General features: G+C 41.3%; 1 protein-coding gene across 1 annotated transcript in view; it reads right to left on the reverse strand.

Annotated features, from left to right (window-relative positions):
* Positions 1 to 838: 838 nt before the first annotated feature.
* Positions 839 to 23,978, reverse strand: part of jak3 (Janus kinase 3 (a protein tyrosine kinase, leukocyte)) — a 30,668-nt gene continuing 7,528 nt past the window's right edge. The window contains exons 5-25 of the mRNA XM_015970819.3: positions 21,357 to 21,502; positions 20,943 to 21,246; positions 18,904 to 18,993; positions 18,750 to 18,815; positions 18,500 to 18,657; positions 18,308 to 18,419; positions 17,494 to 17,674; positions 13,096 to 13,220; positions 12,774 to 12,905; positions 12,602 to 12,689; positions 10,957 to 11,081; positions 10,741 to 10,879; positions 10,409 to 10,560; positions 3,653 to 3,803; positions 3,448 to 3,575; positions 3,072 to 3,261; positions 2,820 to 2,944; positions 2,450 to 2,622; positions 1,936 to 2,053; positions 1,752 to 1,865; positions 839 to 1,636 (exon numbers count right to left, since the gene is read on the reverse strand). Of these exons, the coding sequence (XP_015826305.3) occupies positions 1,517 to 1,636; positions 1,752 to 1,865; positions 1,936 to 2,053; positions 2,450 to 2,622; positions 2,820 to 2,944; positions 3,072 to 3,261; positions 3,448 to 3,575; positions 3,653 to 3,803; positions 10,409 to 10,560; positions 10,741 to 10,879; positions 10,957 to 11,081; positions 12,602 to 12,689; positions 12,774 to 12,905; positions 13,096 to 13,220; positions 17,494 to 17,674; positions 18,308 to 18,419; positions 18,500 to 18,657; positions 18,750 to 18,815; positions 18,904 to 18,993; positions 20,943 to 21,246; positions 21,357 to 21,502 (2,937 nt within the window). The 3' untranslated portion in view covers positions 839 to 1,516. The remainder of the gene's footprint in view (positions 1,637 to 1,751; positions 1,866 to 1,935; positions 2,054 to 2,449; positions 2,623 to 2,819; positions 2,945 to 3,071; positions 3,262 to 3,447; positions 3,576 to 3,652; positions 3,804 to 10,408; positions 10,561 to 10,740; positions 10,880 to 10,956; positions 11,082 to 12,601; positions 12,690 to 12,773; positions 12,906 to 13,095; positions 13,221 to 17,493; positions 17,675 to 18,307; positions 18,420 to 18,499; positions 18,658 to 18,749; positions 18,816 to 18,903; positions 18,994 to 20,942; positions 21,247 to 21,356; positions 21,503 to 23,978) is intronic.

Consider the following 23,978-nt stretch of genomic DNA (forward strand, 5'->3'; position numbering starts at 1 on the left):
AGTACCCGACTTCTGCACAACTCTGTGACTCTTTCAAGAAAAAACTTGTGCTGCCAATTTTTCAAACGTTCGTAGCATTTCAAACAATCTCATTTTCTTTTTTGGGAAACTTACTCAGCAATGCTCTTGCAGTTTGGGCCCAGACGCGCTTATATCAGCATGAGCAAGTCTGCTGCAGCAGAGAGTGGCATATGGAGGTATATTCCCTGATATTTGGACATCTGATAGGCTAACAACGATGCAACTATACACTAACTACATTTGCTCTATGACATGGATGATTTGTCTGCACAAAAAACACAAGCCTGGAGGATCTTCTGCCGTGTGTTTGAGTTGCTATTGCTAACTGTTAGCTTCTGCTAGCCAAGATGTTCTCTGCTATTTCATGGATGCTAAAACAACAGCCTTGACTGTCATGAGTCAAGATGGGTGAGTCCAAGTGACAGCTTGATGTAGATCTGTTAGATTTTTCAAATCATGGTTGTTCACCATATATTTTCTATCAGACGCTAATGAAGGAGCTAGGTGTTGGAGACTATTTTCATGTTCAGCCTGCATGAAAAACTCAGAGTAACTTATTATCATAAATTTTTTTTTAGATGTTTTTCAGTGTTTCACACCGTTAAGTAACTTGGAAGGAAGAATTTCATATTTTCACAGAAGTGGTTTTTTTAATTAAAATTTTCATTAAAAAGCTTTGATTCCAGGTTTTATATGGGCTCTAAGTTTTTAACACAGCTAAGATAATCAAAAACAGGACTAGCAGCTGTTTTATGATGTCTGTAGCTTCACAGTTAAAGTGTTTATGTCCAAAAATGGGAATTTTTAGGGCTCATGATTATAAGAAAAAAGTCTGCAAACGTTTATTTAGCAAGTCAGAACAAACAGAAAAAAATAAACAACTGTCAAACATTTAACAGAAAAATACTAAGCACCTCTTCATATTTGCAGAGGCAGAAAAAATGATTCAAAGCAAATTTTACAAACCACATAATAGTTATTACCTAAAAGAGTTATTCAGTCAATTATTTTAATGAAAACATGAGAAAGCATTGCACAAAAAATAAAAAACAAAATATTTTACTTGCAATTTCAGAAACATAACCAAACTGATAATATTTTATTTACAGAACTATCATAGTATATCCTTAAAATAAAGGTGTGATGTTGAAGTCAGCAATTTCATCCTTTCAAAAAACAGACACATTGCATATTTTACCTGTACTTGTTTCAGTCAACTTTTGATTCTCCAGCAGTCAGCATGCTACTAAAACCTTTTGAAGCAACAATTTTAACACTAGTTTTGTATTTGCAATGGAACGCTAAACAAGTTTTCATTAAACCTCAGACAAAGTTTATAATTCACAAAACAGCTCAAGTTTTATTAGATCCAGGATCTGCTTGTCAATGTGGCTGTTTCAGTTCAGGACTGAGATGGAGAGATAAAGCTAAATATAATCCTGGTAATCAAAAGAGGCATCTATACACTACATAGTTCTGGTAATGGGGCTGGTTTTCAGCCTTTTGGGTTCTCTCTTTCTTCCTGCATGATGTTTTCTATCTGATCTGTCAGGTTGGGAAAATCTGGACGCTCAGCAGAATGGTACTCCCAGCATTTCCTCATCAGGCTGTATACCTGGGGTCATCACAGGAATAACATGCATGTAAAAGCAGATTATGGAATAAAGACAAGGAAAAAAATACATTTTTTATACTTTACTAAAATTCTAGTAATGTTAGAGTGAATGTACCTTGAGTGGGCAGGTAGGAGGAGCCGGCAGCCTCCAGTTCTCATACAGGATGTTGTGCAGAAACATGGGAATGGACAAGCCGTCCATGTTGTGTTCAAACTTCTGCAGGTACAACTAAACAAAACAACCATGCTCAGTATTTTACAACACAACTTAAGCATCCTGCTTTAATTCATGTCCTTACTTTCTTTGGACTATAGTTCTTATCACAGAAGGAGAAGAGCTCATGGAGAAGGATCCCAAAACTCCAAACGTCTGATTTGTGGGAAAATTTGTATTCACTGAGGGATTCTGGAGCCAGCCTGCAATACAATAAAGATGAATGTTTTTATGGAGAGATAACAATGAGGTCTTCCTTAAAAACAACATCTACAGCATGACAGTGACCGCTATTTTTCACGCTCTGACTTTCTGCATGTTTATTTGGTCAGGCCTTACTGGCTTGTTTAAGGTGTGGTTATTCATGTTTATTTGGTTTTCTGTCTTTTTGGCCAGACAGTGCATTTGCTCTCAGAACTTTTAATAAGCAGTGATTTCCAATCTTTCTAGGAAAGTCCTTTCTGTTCTCATTGAACCCGATTTGACAGTTTTCCAGGAATCAGTCTTGTTGCAGGCAACTTAAGAGCTGTAAAGACAAGTCCAGTGGTTCAAATACTTGAAAGTGTACATTCCTTGTTTGTACGTTGAATAGAACATACCAGTAGAGAGGGTTCCCTTTAAGGTTTGCGATGCAGTAGTACTCCATGTTCATTGTAAGCAGCTTGGTCAGGCCAAAATCAGCTATTTTTACCAGCGACTCGTTGGCAACAAGAATATTTCTGGCTGCAAGGTCTCGATGGACGTAACACAGACTCTGAAGGTACTCCATCCCCTGAGGAAATTAAAAGAGAAAAATAACATTATTGTTTTTACCTTGCACAGTTAAAACAAATCTGAGTTGGTCAAAAGAATGTAGCAACTGAGACTTATACTATCTTAAAAACATTTGTCTGCTTTTTGATTTCTTTGAAGAAAGGCATGGTATTTTATGAGAGGAAGTATTTATTTGAAGCCTGTGGTGATCGTCACCTTGCAGATCTGAGAAGCAAAGAGCAGCATCCGCCTGGTGCTGATGTTTTGCCTGTTGCTCTCCATGTAGGCAATGAGGCTACCGTAGGGCAAGTACTCCATCACTAAGCTCATGCTGGGGTGGCCTGCAAACAAGCAAACTTTTACCATTTCGTACCACTAGTAAAATAGTTCCAGTTAATATTTCTGTGCAAAAACATTGAACTGTTTTAATGAAAAGGGTGATTTGGGAATAAAGTGTGTGTGCTTTACCCATGCTGTAGCAGACCCCTCTGTAGGTGACAATGTAGTCAGAATGTAAAACACTAAGGGTTTCGATCTCTCTGAGGAATTTTTCCAGACTCGACTGCTGGTTGGGCTGCAGCTTCTTCACGGCCACAAGCTCACCGGTGTTGTCACCCAGCGGATCATAGCGACACAGTTCAACTCTGCCAAAGTTTCCCTGAAATGAGGTTTGAATGAAAGATGTTATCATGCACCTGCTGCAGAAAGAACCCAATCAGAGGAACGTTTGAATAACTGACTATTCAAGGCGACAGAGATGACACCCTAAACAAGAGTATACAGTAATACTGTACATGAATGTCTCTAAAATATGTCATTTCATTATCTGTAGATCCACACTTACTTTTCCCAGTGGGAAGATGTAACGTAAATACCTCTCATCAAACACAGTGTGGTCATCCTGAGCGAGACGGAAAACTTTGCCCACATGATTCTGTGTGACCGACTCTGTAGCGTGCAGTATCTCATAATCTAATGAAACAGTGAAAAGTGATTTAGCATCAATAATTGTGATATAGTAACTCTATTCACCAGGCTCACATTGTTACCTGATGTGACAAGGCTGTTGAGCTGACGGATGATGCTGCGACAGGAGGGTCTGAAAGCTAGATCGTAGCTCATACACTGACCAATCAGATCGGCCAGCTCTGTCCACTGGGAGGGAGGCAGCTGTTGCTTGTTCTCATAAAACTTCTCCTTCTACAAAAGATGTATCAGTACCACCAACAAGCTGAATAGAGATCTAATTCCATTTATGGTTCTTTTTTAAAACACAGGAAAGGTTTCTCTTTACCTTGCTAACGTTTCGTTTGCCGACTGCAAAACATCCTCAGAGCTGACGCTGATGGTGGCGTCATTTCCTACTCCGTTTATCCGGGGGCAGCAGAGGACGTTGTCACCCTCTGCTGCCCGCTCTCCCCTCTCTGATGATGCAGTCTCATGCGCGATCCAGTTTGTAGACCCCATCGTCCCTGTTCATGGTCCCACATCCACGTCTCCTTATCTCGATTGCTTCTTTTATCCATCTTTTGTATTTCTGTTGTTCGGTGTTTATGATCCTTGTGTCCCAGTCCATTATATGGTTTTCTCTTGTGCAGTGATCTGTTACGGCTGACTTCTTTATTGTGCTTTCTGCTTCTTGTTTTGCTGCTCTTGTGTGTTTTCAACTTGTTTCTCTCTCGCACTCCTTTCTATGTTCTATTGTTCGTGTGTTGAGTTGGCGTTCGGTTTCTCCTATGTATGTTTTACTGCAGAGTTTGCATGGGATTTCGTAAACGACTCCACATTTATGTCCAGCTGATATTTTGTCTTTTGGGTGTACTAGTCTGTTTCTAACTGTTGTGTATGGTTTTGTTGGTGTGTTTATGTTGTGTTTTTTCATTGTTGCTCTTATTTTTGTTATGCCTTTGATGTTTGGTAGGGTTATCACTGGGTTTGGTTCTTGTCTTTCTGGGTTTCTGGTTGTTTGTTTACATTGTTGTTTTTTTTTGGTTGTTGTTTGTTGTTTTCCTTAGTTTATTGCCCATGTCGAGTATCCGCAGGTCTTTAAAGCGTGTTGTATGTGTGTCATGTGAGATGAGAATGTTGTTATCTTCTTTTTTAGTTCTTTTGCCAAAAGGGTTAGAAGATAGAAGACAACGACATACTCATATCAAATGACGTCACATCCCTGTTCACAAAAACACCAACCCAAAAAACCATAGACATAATAGTTAACAGAATCAGACAGGACAAAGCTTTACACAAAAGAACAAACCCTCACAGCAGATGACATAGCACAACTGATAGGACTGGTAGCTAACTCACTTCACATATGACAACACAATATACACACAACTGGAAGGCTTCGCCATGGGTAACCTGTTATCAGCCACCTTGTGCGAGTTTTTCGTGGAAGACCTGGAGCAAAAAGCCATAGCCACTTCCCCCCCAAACTGCTAAACAAAATTATGGAAATGCTACGTAGACGACATACTGGAAATCATACCAAAAGGACTAACAGAAGCACTAACACAACACTTGAATAACATTGATGACACAGGCAGCATAAAGTTCACATATGAGTCAGAAACAGAAGGCAGTATAGCATTTATGGATATGAAAATCACCAGACAGACCAACGGGACCCTAAACATAAACACATACAGGAAACCAACACACACAGACCAATATCTATTATGGACATCAGAACACCCCACCATACACAAAATGTCAGTAATCAGAACATTATATCACCGAGCAAACATGATAACAGAAGAAAGAGACCTTAAACAAGAGGACAAACACATACAACACGCTTTAAAGACCTGCGGATACCCGACATGGGCAATAAACAAAGGAAAACAACAAACAACAACAGAAAGAAAGAAAAGAACAACCAAAGCAAAGAACCAGAAACCCAGAAAGACAAGAACCAAAACCAGTGATAACCCTACCATACATCAAAGGCATAACAGAAAAAATAAGAGCAACAATGAAAAAACACAACATAAACACACCAACAAAACCACACACAACAGTTAGAAACAGATTAGTACACCCAAAAGACAAGATACCAGCTGGACATAAATGTGAAGTTGTTTACAAAATCCCATGCAAACTCTGCAATAAAACATACATAGGAGAAACCGGGCGCCAACTCAACACACGAACAATAGAACATAGAAAGGAGTGCGAGAAAGTGGCAAGTCGAAAACACACAAGAGCAGCAAAACAAGAAGCAGAAAGCACAATAAAGAAGTCAGCCGTAACAGATCACTGCACAAGAGAAAACCAATGGACTGGGACAACGCAAGGATCATAAACACCAAACAACAGAAATACAAAAGATGAATAAAAGAAGCTATCGAGATAAGGAGACGTGGATGCGGGACCATGAACAGAAATGATGGGGTCTACACATTGGATTGCGTATGGGACTGCATCATCGGAGAGGGGAGAGCGGGCAGCAGAGGGCAACAACTTCCTCTGCTGCCCCCAGATAAACGGAGTAGGAAGTGACGCCACCATCAGCGTCAGCTCTGAGGATGTTTTGCAGTAGACACAGTAAGAACATACCAAAGATGAATAGAGATCTTTCAGATTATGACATATTGATATCTAATAGTGATTAAAAGCTTTAGTCATAATTTTCTGATCAGAGGATAAAATTAGCATTTTTTTCTGAAGCAGTCACAAACTCCAGTTTGACTTTTTAGCTAAGCAGTGAGTTTCCTAGCCTGGCCTGCTAGACTCCTCTTTTTAATTCTGCACAGAGAAAAGTCTGGCAACTCACAGGCAGAGAGGCACTTGAGGGCGGGACTAGGCAGCTCAAAAGTAACCAGTCAGAAAAAAGTACCGCACAACGTTGTAGTTTTCTAGCGGTTGGAAAAAAAAGGCATCTGGCAACGGCGCATACATCTTTTATTTTTTCAGAAGAAAGGCTTTTAGCTCTTCTACTCGTGGTTTTAAAGACATTTGACTAATTTAGAACAGAGGAAAGAGCCGTAGAGAACTCCGCCGCTGTCTTCGTTGTTTATGAGAAACTGACTGTCGCTGTGTGTGACGTCCGCGACACTGTAGTTTTTTAGCTGTAGTCAAAAATGGGTTCGGACGTTGGCGCAAACATCTTTCTTTAGAAACGAGGCTTTTAGTGCTTCTACTTGTTGTTTTAAAGACATGTCCAAGTCATTTAGACCAGAGGAAAGAGACGCGGCGAACTTCGCTTCAGTCGCCATGTTCGACAAACTCGGCGTTATGGTGTGTGACGTACGCTATTCAGCGCTGATTGGCCCAGTTAGAATTCTTACGGGGTGGGGTTATTTGAATAGGAGAGTTCCCAGACTCTTTCTCTGTGCAGACTTAAGCAGAGGATGAGTCTGGCAGGCCAGGCTATGAGTTTCCTATGAAACATGCACTGAAACCTGAAATTAGTGTAGTTTGCAACTACTCACTCTGGAATAGGCTGTTTAGTTTTGACCCAAATGAAAAAAGCCTTATAAACTAAAATCGCAGCGAAGCTACAACCCTCAAGTTCCTACCAGGCCAGCTTTCCCATTGACCCATCAAAACAAAACAAGGTGAACTTGCTTGTGTCACTGGTGCAATAATGAAAGGCAAGGATGTTCAGAATTACTGTCCCATGTTGATGTTTTTTTTTTTTTTTTGTTAAACTTGCTTGCCATGGTAAAGAATGCAAGAATTTTCTTGGTTGTGTTACCAATCCAAAGAAGGTGAACTAACACAAATTACAAGGTATAGTAGCATTTCAAAGAAAGCATTCATATATACGCACATATACCTTATTACACAACAGTGGTAAAATAGGTCAAAGTTATTGCCGATAAGGCTTCAACCCTCGGGCCATGTCCACACAGAAACACAAGTGCATCAAAAGTTCACCAAAAACAGGAAGGAAGGTGTGGCGCCTGTGCAAACAGCTTGCACACTGAATTTGAACAGTAAACACAGGAAATAGTGATAATGATGGGTTGCAGGTTAGGCTGAAACTGGGACTATGACATCATTTTCTAAAGGTTGTCATTGAAATGTATCAAGCAACTACACTGCTCAAAAAGTAAAGGGAATACAAAAATAAGACATCATATGTAGATCTGAATGCATGAAATATTCTTATTAAATGCTTTGTTCTTTACATAGTTGAATGTGCAAAAAAAAAACAACAACTTGTCCAACAAGTCTAAAAAAGGTTCAGGTGTGTGTGTGTGTGTGTGTGTGTGTGTGTGTGTGTGTGTGTGTGTGTGTGTGTGTGTGTGTGTGTGTGTGTGTGTGTGTGTGTGTGTGTGTGTGTGTGTGTGTGTGTGTGTGTGTGTGTGTGTGTGTGTGAGAGGCCTCCACAAGTCTGTATGACACGCCTGGGCATGCTCCTGATAAGGTTGTAGATGGTCTGCTGAGGGATCTTTTCCCAGATCTGGGCTAAAGTATCCGCCAACTCCTGGACAGTCTGTGATCCACTTTCTCTCTTTACTATTCATTGTCTCTTTCCCTTTCCTTACATTTTTTAATAACATTTTTTTAATAGTATTTTTTCCTCATTTTAACCATGTTTTTGAATCATTTAAAATAATTTTTATATTTAAAAATGTATTTGTTCTTGTGGATCACCTCGTGACTTTTATCTTGAGAGGCGCTATATAAAAGATTTTTTTTCTTTCTTTCTTTTGGTGCACCATGGTGTTGGTGAATGGGTGAAATATGATAGCTGTTTTTACAGGACCATAGCATTTCCAAAACGGGATTTGCCGCAGCTCCCTGGGGAGGATAAAGGCCGTTTATAAGATCAGACCGTGGCGGTAATGTGGCGCAATCGTGGCAATTTCATAAAAGATCAGGTGATGGCGGCATAAAGGGGGTATGGGGACGGTCTCTGCGCTGCCGCAGACTTTCGTTTATCTTGGACATAACTTGCTTTTTATTGCAATTGAAGCCATGATCGTTACGTTTTTTAACAAGCAGCTCCTAAAGGTGTCTGTCCCCATCAGTCCCTGTGCAGTCTCTGGTGATCTGAGCTTCAGCTCTAACAGAGAGGCTCGTGGGGCGCTGCGGCGCTCCAGTTTGCCATCTCAGCTGATTTTGTTCAAAAAGCAAACCTTATTTCCTGTGTTTACTTTCATTTTCAATAAATTTGCCAGCCGGGGCTCAGCAGTAACTCCCCACGTCATCATGACATCTGCCTCTGTTGCGCCAGGGCGGATATGGCAGACCATTACCGCAATATTACAAGCAAGCAAGGCGGAATGAATGCCGCAAAATTCCCGCAACGCCATGCCGGCATGGCATTTATAGACATACCATTGCGGTAATATTACGCCGATTTGCCAGCATGGTGTGTCTTGTAAAAAGGCTGATGTCTCTGATGTACTCAGTTGGATTCAGATCTGAGAATGGGTGGGCTAGTCCATAGCATCCATCTTCATCTTGCAGGAGCTGCTGACACACTCCAGCCACATGAGGTTTAGTATTGTCTTGCATTAGAAGGAACCCAGGGCCAACTGCACCAGCATATGGTCTAGAAGAAGAAATCTGAAGATCTCATCTCGGTACCTAATGGCTGTCAGGCTACCTCTGTCGAGCACATGGAGGGCTGTGCAGCCCCCCAAAGAAATGCCACCCCACACGATTACTGACCCACTGCCAAACCGGTCATGCTGGAGGATGTTGCAGGCAGCAGAACGTTCTCCACGGCATCTCCAGACTTTGTCATGACTGTCACATGTGCTCAGTGTGAACCTACTTTCATCTGTGAAGAGCACAGGGCAGTGGTGAATTAGCCAATCTTGGTGTTCTCTGGCAAATGCCAAACATTCTGTGTGGTGTTGGTTTGTAAGCACAGCCCCACCTGTGGACGTTGGGCCCTCATACCACCCTCATGGAGTCAGTTTCTGACCGTTTGAGCAGACACATGCACATCTGTGGCCTGCTGGAGGTCATCCTGCAGGGCTCAGGCAGTGCTCCTCCTGTTCCTCCTTGCATAAATGTGGAGGTTGCAGTTCTGCTACTGGGTTTTTTGCCCTTCTACAGCCTTCTCCATGTTTCCTGATGTACTGACCTGTCTCCAGATAGCACCTCCATGCTCTGGGCACTATGCTGACAAACACAGCAAACCTTCTTGCCATAGCATGCATTGATGCACCATCCTGGAAGAGCTGCACTGCCTGAGCCACTTGTGTGGGTTGTAGACTCTATCTCATGCCACCACTAGAGTGAACGCACCACCAGCATTCAAAAGTGACCAAACCATCAGGCAGAAAGCAGAGGAACTGAGAAGTGGTCTGTGGTCACCACCTGCAGAACCACTCCTTTATTAGAGATGTCTTGCTAATTGCCTATAATTTCCACCTGTTGTCTTTTCCAATTGCACAACAGCAGTGAAACTGTTTGGTTATCAGTGTAGTTTCCTAAGTGGACAGTTTGATTTCACAGAAGTGCGATTAACTTAAAGTTACATTGTGTCGTTTAAGTGTTCCCTTTATTTTTGAGCAGTGTGATTAAAAAACATTAATTATTTCAGACACCCTAAAATGCCATATGTAGAAAAATGTTGTACCATTAAAAAGTATTGCAAATGAATGAGTTAATGATCTCCAACAAAAGACAAACTACTGTAATTTTTACCTGTCCACAAAGACAACTTTACCTCAGAGCCATTGAATCCTGTCTTCTCTCTCTTTTAAAGCTTTATGATGTGAAATGCGATACAAATTGATGTAATATCAGGAAATCCCGAAACGAGCCTATGGTGACTTATGAAACTTAGAGTATATTCCACATAAATGCACTATCCTGCACCGCTACACTAGCTTTACCTCTTCTAGGCTCCAGCCTTGCAATGGAGGGTTTCCATTGTTGAAGATTTCCCACACTGTGGCACCAAAGCTCCACTTGTCGCACTCGTGGGTCAGGTTGTCTGGAGCAGCCAGTGACTCAGGGGCTATCCAAGGGATCCTGTGCATGATAACTGACAAGGCCACTTTTTTGTTCATTACTCAAATATAATAATCTTGTGTGTAAAAGTAGTTGTAAGAAAGAAGTTAAAGTTTTTTTATTTAAAGCTAAATGGGCAATTCAAAAAACACAATTAGTTAGTATGCATGCACAAAAGACAAAAATATGTGTGAATTAACTATTTTTATGTTACCATCTTTTCCCAGCATGGCCACATTGATGCCAGGGTCACTCAGCTTGATAAATGGAGAGATGCCCTGAGATGGGTCTTCTTCCCTTACAAGCAGCAGGTTTTTAGCACAGATGTTTCCATGTATGATGCTTTGCTCTTCCTGCAAGGCAATTATCACCTTGAAGAACCATCTAATTTAAAATGACTTAACTTGTTTTATGTTCAAGTTTTTTTTACCAGAAAATTCAGGACACATGCCAGCTGTTTTGCTACATTGAGTTTCCAGCTGACTGATAATGATTTCTCTCGTTTCAAGTAAAGGTCAAGGGCCCCATGCTTAACGAACTCCTGTACCATGATGTCTGAAAGACACAAGAGCAAACATTTACAGCTGACACACATCCTCAAATGTTCACCCACATGACTAAAGGCTGAGCTCAGTCATTTGTGATTTGTGCTCAAATTACTTAGTGTACAATGAAGAATAGTGAATTTTATTCATTAAAGGGACTTTACGGACTTTTGAAATTTTATGCTCGTGATTGCCCCCTCAGGCCAAAAGTGTACCGGCAGCTTCAATAGTAGGCTCGTGCACGAGGCACGCATGCTGTACGTGCACACTCCTTAACAAAAATAACAGCTGAGACAGTCCCGTGCGTGTGTGTGTGGCCCGGAGGACAGAGGACAGGAGAACGTGCTGCTAATTAATTAAATAATTTGGTTCTTGTCATGAACTCCTCCTCTTAACCTCCTCTGCGGGCCTGGCTGGCACTGCACTCCAATTCCCAGCATCCCTGTCACCGACGCTTCCCGGTGACGTCATCCCGCTGAGCCTATTTAAGGACCTGTCACAGCTGAGCCGGCACTCAGTCATCATCTCATGATAGACGCCAACCCATTCTAAGACAAAGCCTAATCTGCCAACTCTGAGAACCATCCGGGAAGAGAACTTCCCACACTGTAAACAGTTTCGACACCAAACACCAGTCTCTCCGCGCCTGGGTCTCAAAGCCTCACTCCAGCTCAGCCGATCGCTCCTGACAGTTCTGTACCTTTCTCTTCAGCACAGCCGACAAAGGTTTAAGATGGGTCAGTCCTCCTGCATGCTCAGATCATGCCCCTCCCTTGCTTGAAAAATTGTTCAAAAATGAAAGTTGAAACCACATCTTTTTAATCTGTGAATTCAATGCCGTTCGGCGAGTCTCAAATAAAAATTTGGGCATCTTACTGTAAAAAAATGTACCATTAATGTAAAAAAAAAACCTCTAAATGAACTATGTTCACACCCAGAATCAAACCCACATTTTCTGCATGGGAGTCAGACATCTTACAATGTGAGCTACACTCTAATAACATTTACAGTATCTGTATCATTTATATCCTTGATGACACCTGAAACAACGTCAAACCAAAGAATGGTTCAGAGTGAAAATGGCTATTTTGTTGCTAATTTGCAGGAAATATCTAGAAGAAAGTTCTACAGAAAGTTGCTAAGGTCCTCAGAAATGTAGCTAGGTTCATCACTAGGCGTTAGGAACAGCGACAAAGTCGTTGAGTTGGCACTGCCTCTCTAAATCTACAGGTAGCAAATGCTATGGGCTATGCCTGAGCGTGAACGCGCATGAAGCAGCCTGCTCGACCCGAGCAGCTCTCTTTTTCTGTGATTTTACAGAAAAACGGGCAATGACAGTAAAAATGCCAGGGCTCATTCTACAGGACCAGGGCATTGCAGGACAATGTATGAAGAAGAAATTTATTATTTCTATACGTTTTGGCTGTCAAACTTCCATAATGTCCCTTTAAAAGTGATAAACATAAAAATTTGCTTCTTTTTTTGTTTTTCCTAAATATAAAGTATCATGCAGCTTAAGCTTCAACTTACTTTTGTCCCCATGAACACTGACTCCGTATACATGCAGGAGGTGTTTGTGTGAAATCTGGCTCATAAAGCTGGCAGCTTCAAAGAATGACTGAAAAAAATAAAACATCCAAACACATTTAGCTTTAGCCTGTTTTCTAATCTGTTTTCTAACCAGCTAGAAAACAACACACACCTCCCAGCAGTTCTTGTGATCTGGATCAAGCTCCTTTAGAAGAACTTCCGTTGTGTGTTTCTCTCCATCACGATAGTCAGTTTTTTCACCTTTAAAGATTCGTGTGAAGGAGCCCTGTCCAAGACTCTCATCCTGACAGGTTGAATGAAGCATTTATTAACACTCCTAAAAACTACATTTAAAATTAAAATACCTCTCTGATTTATCTGCCTAATGCTCACTTTTTAGCCATTTTAGCAGCTGGAGTAAAATCAGAGTTGAATGCGTACGAGTAAAGAATGATAATTTAGTGGCAGGTGTGGTGTGCAGTTTAATTACTCACCCATTTCAGGTCTTCATATTTGATGGTGTGAAACTGGATATGACTGAATTTGTTCCTTTCAGGTGGTGGGGAGCCCTGGACTTCAACCGAGCTGCTGTTTCTTATGATTATAAGATTCGAGAGCTCTTTGGGAAAAGAAAAAAAGGTTTATTATGTGCAGTACAACCCATGCATTGAAGCCAGAAATCAAGGTACCAAAATGAGATAATTTCCAGACTGAGTGCTATGTCCTGAGGCTTACATTACATTAACTAAAAAAAAATTGACTCCTGATGGAACCCAAGTATTTAAAGTGTTTTCAAAATTAGATAAATGCTGAGTGGCCTGTATTTGATTAGCACCTTCTAGGGTTCTACAACCCCCCAAGGTGCTCCACAACAGAATCAGTCATTCACCAACACACACACATTCACACACCTGTGATGATGAGCCACAATGTAACCACAGCTGCCCTGGGATGCACTGACAGAGGCTGCTGAATGCGCCAGTCCCTCTGACCACCACCAGGCAAGGCGAGTTAATTGTGTTGCCCAAGGACAGCGAAAGACTGAGCGGGACTCGAGTCCACAATGCTCAAGTTTTGAGATGGGCCCGCAGGGTTGCACACGCAGCATGCACATACACGGACACACAAACAGGACAGACACACAAACGCACCACTCGGATGGCAAAAAGGCACCTGGGATGAATCCGTTTCACTCTGTCTCTGACACTCACTCACATACCAGCTCAGTGGCCTAGTGGTATGAGTGTCCATCCTGGGGCTGGAAGGTTGGGGTTAAAGTCTCGGTTACATCATACCAAAGACTTTAAAATGGGACCCGATGCCTCCCTGCTTGATGCTCAGCTTCAAAGGGGTTGGATTGGGGGGCAAACCTAGCCTGGCCAGCCAGACTCTCTCTGTTTAATATCTGTGCAGAATTAAACAGAGAAAGTCTGGCTGGCCAGGCTAGGGCAAACCACCAAATAGTTCCTGAGCACAGTGGTGTCTGCAGCTCACTGCTTCCCACAGGGATCGGTCAAATGCGGTTGTACACATTTCACCACACATCAGTGAGTCTGAAAACTGATGGGACTTTTTAATAGAAACTTTATAGCCCTTCAGCTAGCAGTTAGCATGTATGTTTTCCTCTGCCCGGCTTCTCCATTGGCTGGTTTCAACAATGGCATCAGTTTGAAGAAGTAATCTGCCCCAAGACCCACTCCAGTATTGGTGGAAGTTTAACAAGCAGTCTGTGAAACCGTTGTAACATTCTGGCTTGGTTTTTGAGAGCTCTTGAAGATAAAAAAAGGAATCATTTGTGCAGATTAAACTCTTCTTCAGGAAGACTGGACACAGATCCTGTTCTCTCACAGACAAAAATCTGTTTTTGGGTTCTAAGCATTATTTAAAGTGCAGACTAATTAAGAAAATAAATCCCTTCTTCACAACTGTGGAGATTAGCCACAGAGACTGGGCATTAGTGTTTACAGTCCACTGGAGGAGAGATCTGGACTGGTGAGACTACCTGGATGAGAAAGAGCAGCCTGTGATGACACAGAAACAACCCATCCAGGTTGGATGATCCAGCTGTATGCATCCACTGGTTTAGCAAAAATATGCAGAGCTGAAGGGAATTAGCAGCTGAGATGGGAAAATGCCTGTGTGAAGCCAAAAAAAACCATTGTGGGGAAATAACAATAAACATGGTCAAAAGCTCCAAAAATTGATTTTTCATGAATTAGGACTTTTAAGGAAAACCCAGTTAGTAAATTAGGTGTTGAACACTTAACCGAAAATATTAACCCTTTGATGCATAATGGGCACTACAGTGGACAGGTACTCAAAATTGTTATTTATTTATTTTTGCTATTAAGCACAGCTGTTGAAGACTTTATTGCATGTGAGCCCCTCCATTTGGACTTCAGTAAGCCAAGCCAACATATTTCATGTTCAGAATGCACGCTGTCCACTGAGGTGGACATGTAATAAATTATTTGTAAATTAACAAAATGTTACAAAAATATTTGTTGAAATTTGTTTCATTCACACCTAAAGACGAATGAAAAAAATTGTTAAAAAAATCATGGTTGAAGATTTCATAATTCATGCATCAAAGGGTTAAAAGATCCAACAGTAATGGAGTTGGAGCAGTTTTCTTAGATCTGGAAAAAAGTTTTTAAACACAGTGAATCACGAGATGCTCCTACATAAACTCAGCAAATTAAAATTTTCACAGACAGCTATTAAATGGTTTAGACCATATCCAAAACACAGAAAACAGTGTGTTAAAGTTAATGGAATTAAACCAGGCAGAAAAAACTGTACAATGGGAGTTCCACAAGGTTCCATCCTAGGTCTATTAATATTTATTATTATTATTTATTATTATTATTATTATTATTATTATTATTATTATTATTATTATTATACTTGTCTATACACCCAGTAGTTGTAAAGGTGTCCAGTGCCAAATGTATGCCGATTATTCTGTCATCTATGTGACCGCAAAGACTCCCCAACAGGCTGTGAAGTTACTGAATCAACAGATGGTGGGAGTGTCTTGCTGGTTCAGGAATAACCTTTTGACCCTAAACTACAGCAAAACCATCTCCGTGTGTTTTACGATCAAACACAAGATTTTTGACAACTTTACTGTCTTCATTAACCAGAAAGAAATCCAACAACTGGATGAGTTTAAATATCTGGGTGTACACCCAGAGACATCTTAAATTTGAGTCCCACATCAGAAAAGTGTCCAGAACCGTTGGGACCAACCTCAGCTGCTTCTGTCTGATAAGGCCATATTTACCTGTAAAAGCTGCCCAGCTGTACCTGCATCCCATGATTCTGTCTCACCTCTCTTACTGTGTAACTGTTTGGAGCAAAGCAACCCAGTCTGCTTTAAAACCTGTCAAGTGTACAAACAAGCCCTAAAAGACCCTGGACCACAAACCAATGAAGCGGCACCACTGCAAAATACAGGAGAAGTACATTCTCCTAAGTTTCGATAACTTTATAAACTTCTCTGTCATAAACTGACATTCAAATGTCTAAATGGGATTGTCCCAGAGCTGGTGAGCAGACCGACCGTAAAAGTCAGTAGCACAGGAGCTACAACCAGAGGATTAGTCAATGGAGACCGCAAACCACCAAAATGCAAACCATCATTTGGTCAATCCTCTTTCTCTTTTAGAGGACCTCAGATTTAGAACAATCTACTATCAATAATAAAACAAAGTTAAGAAATTTTACAACTTTTAAGTCCCGGGTGAAAAAATGGCTGAAACAAAAACAAACATGGACACTGACGTTTCTTATCGGCTAAACACTTATTTACATAGATTGTGTGTGTGTGTGTGTGTGTGTGTGTGTGTGTGTGTGTGTGTGTGTGTGTGTGTGTGTGTGTGTGTGTGTGTGTGTGGTGATGATGATGAATGCTTTACCTGTTATTTTATTGTTTCCAAAAGTCCTACCAAGGACTAGGTTTGCAAATTAGCCTGTAGCTTGAGAACCTCTGTACAGAGCAATGGTTGCATTGCCCTTACATGTAACATTGTCTTTAGTGTTGTCCTTAAAATAAAATCAAACTAAACAAAATAAATACATTTCCAGTGGTCTCTAGTAGGAATGAATGCCTTGTAAGTTGTACTTTGGGGAAGAAAAACACTGGTGCACTATTTTCAAGAAATAGAATTGAGCCACATCACAACTGAGCTTCTGGCAACAGGATTTGGAGTCTTATTTCCTGAAAATATTGTCTTGGATTGGATAACAGCAACGCAACTCTACCGCTGACTTACAATGTTGATGTTTTTCTCCACAAATAACGCAAGCCTGAAGGAGTTTTGTTGTGTGGGAGAGTTGCTAATGCTAACGGTTAGCTTCTTCTAGTCGAGATGTTCTCTGCTGTTTCCTGGATGTTAAACTAACAGCCTTTCTCGTCGTGAGTCAAGATGGGTGAGTCCATGAATGTTAAGTGACAGTGTCAGGCTTTTCAAATCCTAGAGCAGGGGTCACCAACTCTGGTCTTCGAGGGCTACCATCCTGTACGTTAGCTGTTTCTTTGCTCCTACAAACCTGATTGAAACGAATGCGTAATGTACAGTTAAGGAGAGGATTAAATAACTCCATTCATGTGTGGTAGAGCAGGAAACACAGAAACTAGCAGGATGGTAGCCCTCGAGGACCAGAATTGGTGACACCTGTCCTAAAGTTTCACCGTCTATCAGAAGCTAACTCAGGAAATAAGTGTAGGAGACTTTTTGATGTTCAGCCTTCACGTTAAACTCAGAGTGACCGATTATAATCAGAGATAATATTTTTAAAATGTTTTTTTAATGTTCCACACCTTTAATATAGTTCCACATAATGTTACAGCTAGTATATGAGAAAAAAACAAGGCTAGAAAAAGATACCTTTAGGTCGTGGAGGACAGCAGCGAGTTAATGTGACAGGTATTTCAGCCAGAAGCAGCTTGTTGTGCTGAAAGTAGTTGGTGAGTTCTCTCAAGCTGGAAAAAGTTTTCTGGACTCCAGAAAGGCTGTAGTTCTCATTTTTAATGATAAGGCAGTCTTTGTAATCCAGTCCAAGTGAAGTCTGCAGAAAAAGAATCAACACACTTTAGTCAAGATGTGGACAACATATTATTGGAAAATGTGTTCATCTGCAGTTAATAAACTATAGTTTCTCTGCTTGGGATCAGGAGATATTTGATTTAGTTTGAATGGATTTTATAGCCATTTTTAAAGTGTGCTTCTGTGCATACATTTCCTTAATGGCTCTGTGTGTTGTAATAGTTTTCAAAATTTTTTAGTATTGATGAGCTAACAGCTAGTTTGGGAACAGCCAAAGCTTACTGCTGGCGTCTTGAGACCTTCACTGTAATTTTATGAAACTTTCTTCCGTAACCCGTTAAATGAAAGCTTGAAATTGTGAATACTTAGGGGCGTGTCCATTTGACTGTCAGGTAGCAAGTGAGCCATCAGTTCCAGCAGCTTGCCCTTCTCCTTGCTCCAGGGGAGGTGTGCAGTGTTTGTCCATCTTATTCAGTCATTGTTCCAGACTAATGATTGTGATTCTAATCATGAAGTATTTAAATATATAAAATCTTAATTAAAAATCTTCATATTTTAGCACTGTTGTCAGGTCAGTGAATATATTATAATAATCAAAGACAAATAGAAAATTCTATAAAACATTTTTAAATTATTATTTTGTGTCATGCTTTACCTGAACACAAACAGTGAGGAAAAAATTATTATAGTTCTTGGGACTTTGCCGCAGAAGGAAGGTACCGCCTTTACATCCTGATTTTTTCAGCTTGTTCACTGCAAACTCTGATCTGAAACAATCAAATTTGACAGAAATAGTTAAGACAAATCTGCTGGATTCTCAAACATTTTTTTCATAAATATGACTCACGTGATTGGGCCATGACAGTGATTATAAAGTCCCTCCAAAATACTCGGTGGAGCAACGTCCTCACAGAAGAAATGATTGGAGTCTGTGGTCAGTCGGAAGTAGCCATCAACAAGAGACACAAATGAAAGAGCCTCTTTCAGATTCTGGAAATTGGCTTCCTGATTTAAAAAAAAAATCAAACAGCGATTTTAAAAACAAATTTTAGTTTTTGAATAAAATTACATTGATAAGAAGTAAAACACATTTTTACCAAGCATCTGTCATCCTTACGAGTTACAGTGACCATTCTGCTGTCTTGTGAAGCTGGATCTGCATTCTTTTTTGGAAAAAATATTATGCAGGACAAATTAATGAGGCCAGAATTAATTGTAGTGTTATCGTACCAAAAGGAGTTTGACAGTTACCGTGATGATCCTGCTATCCTGTAAAACCTGATCTTTGCTTTTTATGTTGATGTCCACAATTTCTTGAAAATCACAGAAGGTCTTCCACTCCTGAAAAATGATGCAATTGACATTTTATGGACAAATATTTCAACAAAATCTCAATAACAAGTTAAATATTAATCCTGTTGGCACGTAAATGGTGAAATAGGCTTTGCCTTTAATCTTTTATGCCAGCATGGTGCCGCTTTTCATAGTGCACACAAGAATTTAAAGTTGGGATTTGTTGCTTAACATTTAGAAATTAAACTTTAACTTCCCCCAAGTCTCCCCTTGCTTCTACAGCATAATGAATAATATATACAAACCTAGAGCGCTGACCACAAGAGGAAGCTGTCAGTGAATGAGAATGCACCTCAGTGCCCAGCACCAACTTACCCCTGTTTCATACTGGAAGCATCAAGCAGCGTGGAACGGCAGCTGCGTGGCGTGCTGCTTCTAGCACACGCCTGAAAATTGCCTCGTAGTGGCTGGTTTGAATCTATATATACATAGACTATAATGGATTCTATTAGAAGCAGCAATGTTTCGCTGCTGTTCCATGCAGATGATGCTTTCAGTGTGAAATGGGTGAGATGAGATGCCGGAGGTTCACAACCAAAACAAGTAACAAAATGAACAATTACTCGACTGCCTTCTGCTTCTTGAAGAAAATTTACTATTTAAAAATCTTTCTGCCAAACAAGCTGTGATGTTTATGACAGTCGAGTACAAATTACATTACTGTTGCTTTGAAAAGATGGAGGGTTGACAGACTCAGTTTAAAAAATGTCCTTCTTCCCCCTTTTTTTGTGATCGCAGTGGATCCGTCTGCTGTGTGTGTGTCTGCATGCGCTTGTTAACGACTCGCTTTTCCAAATGAGAAACTCCAAGAGCCGGGGGGGGGGGGGGGGGGGGTGTCTGTTGAGGGGGGGTGCTGTCAATCACTGCCTCAGTGCCGTGCTCAGTCCACCAGGCGTCGCCTCTTTTAGGCGCATTTTTTTCACAGGAAGTGCGAGTGAAGTAAGACCAGAATGAAAAGGGATTTAGAGTATTGGAGCTAAGTGATTAGCCTAACGTTCAGCCCTGCACCATACTGGACTGGTTTAAGCTCCCTCTGTTGTCTTTGCTTTCCACATGCACATATGAAGCTCAGCTCCTTGATGGTGGTGGTGGTGGTGGGGTGGGGGGGTGGGGGTTGTTCATAGTTTGAAATGTCCTATTTTTCATGATAATGTCACGCTACGGACCACAGTTTTTTACGTTTTCAGTTGCTGAGAGACCATCCTGGTTCAGGCAAAAAAAATTTCTAGCATCTTAGTAGGGCTGGGCAATAAATCGAAAATTTATCGTTATCAAAATTTCTGACTCTTATCGAGATAATTTTTCCCATGTCAATAAATTTGACAATAAAAAAAATGAAAAGATGTGTGTAGATTGGCAACGTTCATGTCCCATTAGTAAGCTGTACCACCTTGAGTCACGGAAAATGTGACTCAAAGTAAAACATGCGACAACCCCATCTAGTGGACAACTTTTGTTTCTGCACATGCCTGTAGTTATCGTCTATTTATCGTTATCGAGGTGAAATCCTCAATATATCATGATACTGATTTTAGGCCATATCGCCCAGCCCTACATCCTAGTGAAGACATCATCCTGTGTGAAAGGAACTATCAAACAGCTGATGCATGTAGGTGCCTGCTGCCTTTTCAGCTGCTTTTTAAAATGTCTTTGCTGCACAGTATAGCAGCTCTTGCAGCGCCTCCTATTGATAGATTCCCTCTGCTATAAGAATAATTTCTATTGAATTTCTCAGTTGGGTTGAGTGCAATAATAAGTGTTTTAATCTGGCTTTGCAGCCAGTAACATGTTAAAATAAAATAAAATAAAATTCATCCAATAATGTAAAGATTTCTTACTGAAAACTGCATTTATATTTGCCTGTTAGAAACCTTTATTTTACTCCTAAAGATTGCATCAAATTTGACCCAACATCTAAAATCTTAACTTGTTCTTACCACAATGCCATCAGGACGACAGCCTCCACTGGTTTGAATCCCAGTTTCTCCAGTGACACGCACAAGAGAGATTGTTGCATTTAAGTAGGAGGAAGAACGATTCACATGGAAGGTCTCACTATCCAGAGAAGGCTCGATGCCTGACAGTTCAATCAGGTATTTGAGTTTCAGGTTGTATTCATCCACCGGGCAGTTTCCAAGCTTCTTTAAAAAACACTTCAGGGATTTTCGAATTCGAAAACGATCCAGGAAGTTTCTTTTCTGGATTTCGAAGCGATGGGACTCAGGAAGGCAGGATTTATAGCTGGGAGAAAAAAGAATGTGTTGTAAAGACGGACATAAAAACATGTTTTACAGTACACATTTCCACTGCTGTTAATGAGTTAAAAAGTATTTTTATCCAGCTGTGAATACCTGACAGTCTTGAAGAGCTCTCTTACACTTTGATGACGTTCTTTAGTCATTCTCCACAAGTCCAGCACAGCAAGGCCGAGGCATTCTTCTTGGGCACTCAGAGGTGGAGCGATTCCTGCTTCGCTGGCAACAAAGTCACTTCTCAACTAAGATCCAAAAGAAGCCAGGCACTGTTAGTAGTAAATCATTAAAAATGCATTTTCATTTTACGTCATTCTTTATAAAAATGTATTAGTTTCAAATCCACTGAAGTTTTTATCACATGGTTTATGTGTTTATTTTTAGTTCTAATCAATAAAGCCAGGCTCAATGGTCACAGAGTTGTCACACATCTGGAACTCGTCTCTGTTTAGTTTCCTTGACTCGAAATACAAGAAAAGTTACAGAAGTAAAACTTTAAGATGTGTAGGTAAAGAATTTGCCAAAACGTAGGGGAATTGTGACATGGACATTTGCAAGAAATTTGCACAAATAATGCAAGAATGCCACAATTGATATTTGCTAAATACATTGAATGCCCCAAGTGAGCTGGCCATAAATAAAACCTCTCACAAACACAACACAAACCAAGTATAAAACAACCACTTCCATAACTGGTGTTTAGAGGAGAATGAGCTCAATTTTTAAAATTACTGTAATGCAAATTTATTTAGGGTTTATATAGGTTGCCCCAGTCAGGACTGAGTCATAGTTGCTAAAAATTTTACAAGACCGACCGACTTTAGTGATGTAGTTGGTGTGAAATACTGAATAAAATGTTGTACTGCATGACAGGCTTCATTTTTACTCTCACAAGTGGCTTTATGACCTGCAAAATTACAAGTGGCTCTCTGAAATTGTCTCCAAGTGCATTGTGGGTAAAACTCATCAACAGCCGTCCACCAACATCATCATCAATTGTCAACAGATAGCAAACTAGGTGGCTAATGAAGAAGAAGAAATTGATTTGGATTATTTCAGTTCCATTTTCAAGACGGACTTTTTCAGAGAAGCTGGACATCGTTATGAGTGTCCGCCCAAGCCCGTTGCTAGCTTGTTTGTCTCAGCCAGAGGCGACTCTCAGCATTGGCCTCCGTGGCCATAGAAAAGCACTTACTGATGGAAATCAACAGCTTTATGACAAAGTTATTGAAGTCTTCCTGCGCAGAGAGGAGGACGGTTTTTGTCTAAAAATAACTTGTCTCTTTTTTCCTGTCCTGGGCATTGATTGAAGGCGCTGTACGCACAGTGCACCGCATGGCAGTGATGCACCTTGTGCGCAAAACGTAGCCCCTCATGGCCCTGCATATCGGGAGGGGCGGTGATGGGTGGACTATGGATGCCTGATGTTTTATGAAAAATCTCGGAGATTTTGACTAATAAATGCAAAACACCCAAAATTACAAGTGGCCATAGCGGTCCACTTAAAGCACTGGGTGGGAAGCTAGATGTTCCCACAGCCTGGGGGAGCTTCAGTGGGAGGGGTGGGGCCAAGGCCAACACCGGCTGTTCTTCTCCAGAAGTGACAGCTGGCCAGTCTGCCACTGTTGTAATATCATAATAGGTCAGTAAACTGGCACTGAAGGCCCAGCTACCAAATAAATGGCCACCACTGCTAAAATCATGTTATCATGACCTTTAATATTTGGGTTTCAAGCCCTAGTCATTTGCTCTGGCCCGGCTCTGATATTTCCACAAGTGGTGCTGCGTCTGCAGTGATGCGGGCGTTGTACCGATCTGCTGTGGTGAAGAGAGAGCTGAGCCGGAAGGCAAAGCTCTCGATTTACTGGTTGATCTATGTTTCAACCCTCTATGGTCACGAGCTTTGGTTGGTGACAGAAAGAATGAGATCAAGTATACAAGCGGCCAAAATGAGTTTTCTCAGCTGGGTGGCTGGGCTCTCCCTTAGAGATAGGGTGGCAACCTCGGTCATCCGCGAGGGGCTCAGAGTAGACCTGCTACTCCTCCACATCATGAGGAGCCAGTTGAGGTGGCTTGGGAATCAGGTTAGGATGCCTCCTGGACGCCTCCCTGGTGAGGTTTTCCGAGCATGTCCAGCTGGGAGGAGACCTAAAGGAAGACCCAGGACACTGGAGGGACTATGTCTCTCGGCTGGCCAGGGAACGCCCTAGTATTCCTCCAGAGAGGCTGCCCCATGTGGCTGGGGAGAGGGAAGTCTGGGCCTCCCTCCTAAAGCCCCCGTCAGACAGGCCATGAAAAACGGAAATGTTCCAGACTCTGTCCGTAAGACCTTTGTGTCTGAATACAAACATCCGGACAACGTTTTCCGTAATTTAACCGGACGAAGCCCCTAGTAACAGGTCCGGACTTGTTACGGACAAGGTGGCTGCTTCATACTGGTGAGGTTGAGTTCTGGACAGGGAGGAGGGGGAGGAGGTGGGGACCGGGGGACGCTGTGCGCACCTAGATAGCCCGCTGCTGTAGCATGCGGCGAACCATGGCAGCTCACCTCCTACGGTACCATCTCCTAGACGCGCGACGGAGCGCATCACACCGCTTCCGTGATTCCTTTTAACCAATGAGCTTCATCATCCTGATCTCTTATGTGTCTTGGTGTGCGCAGAATTATGCTTAATATAAGTCCGACCAGTGAGAGGAATTCTATCTCCGTCTGCCATGTTT

This window comes from Nothobranchius furzeri, chromosome 8 (genome assembly GCF_043380555.1).
Source record: "Nothobranchius furzeri strain GRZ-AD chromosome 8, NfurGRZ-RIMD1, whole genome shotgun sequence".
NCBI lineage: Eukaryota > Metazoa > Chordata > Actinopteri > Cyprinodontiformes > Nothobranchiidae > Nothobranchius > Nothobranchius furzeri.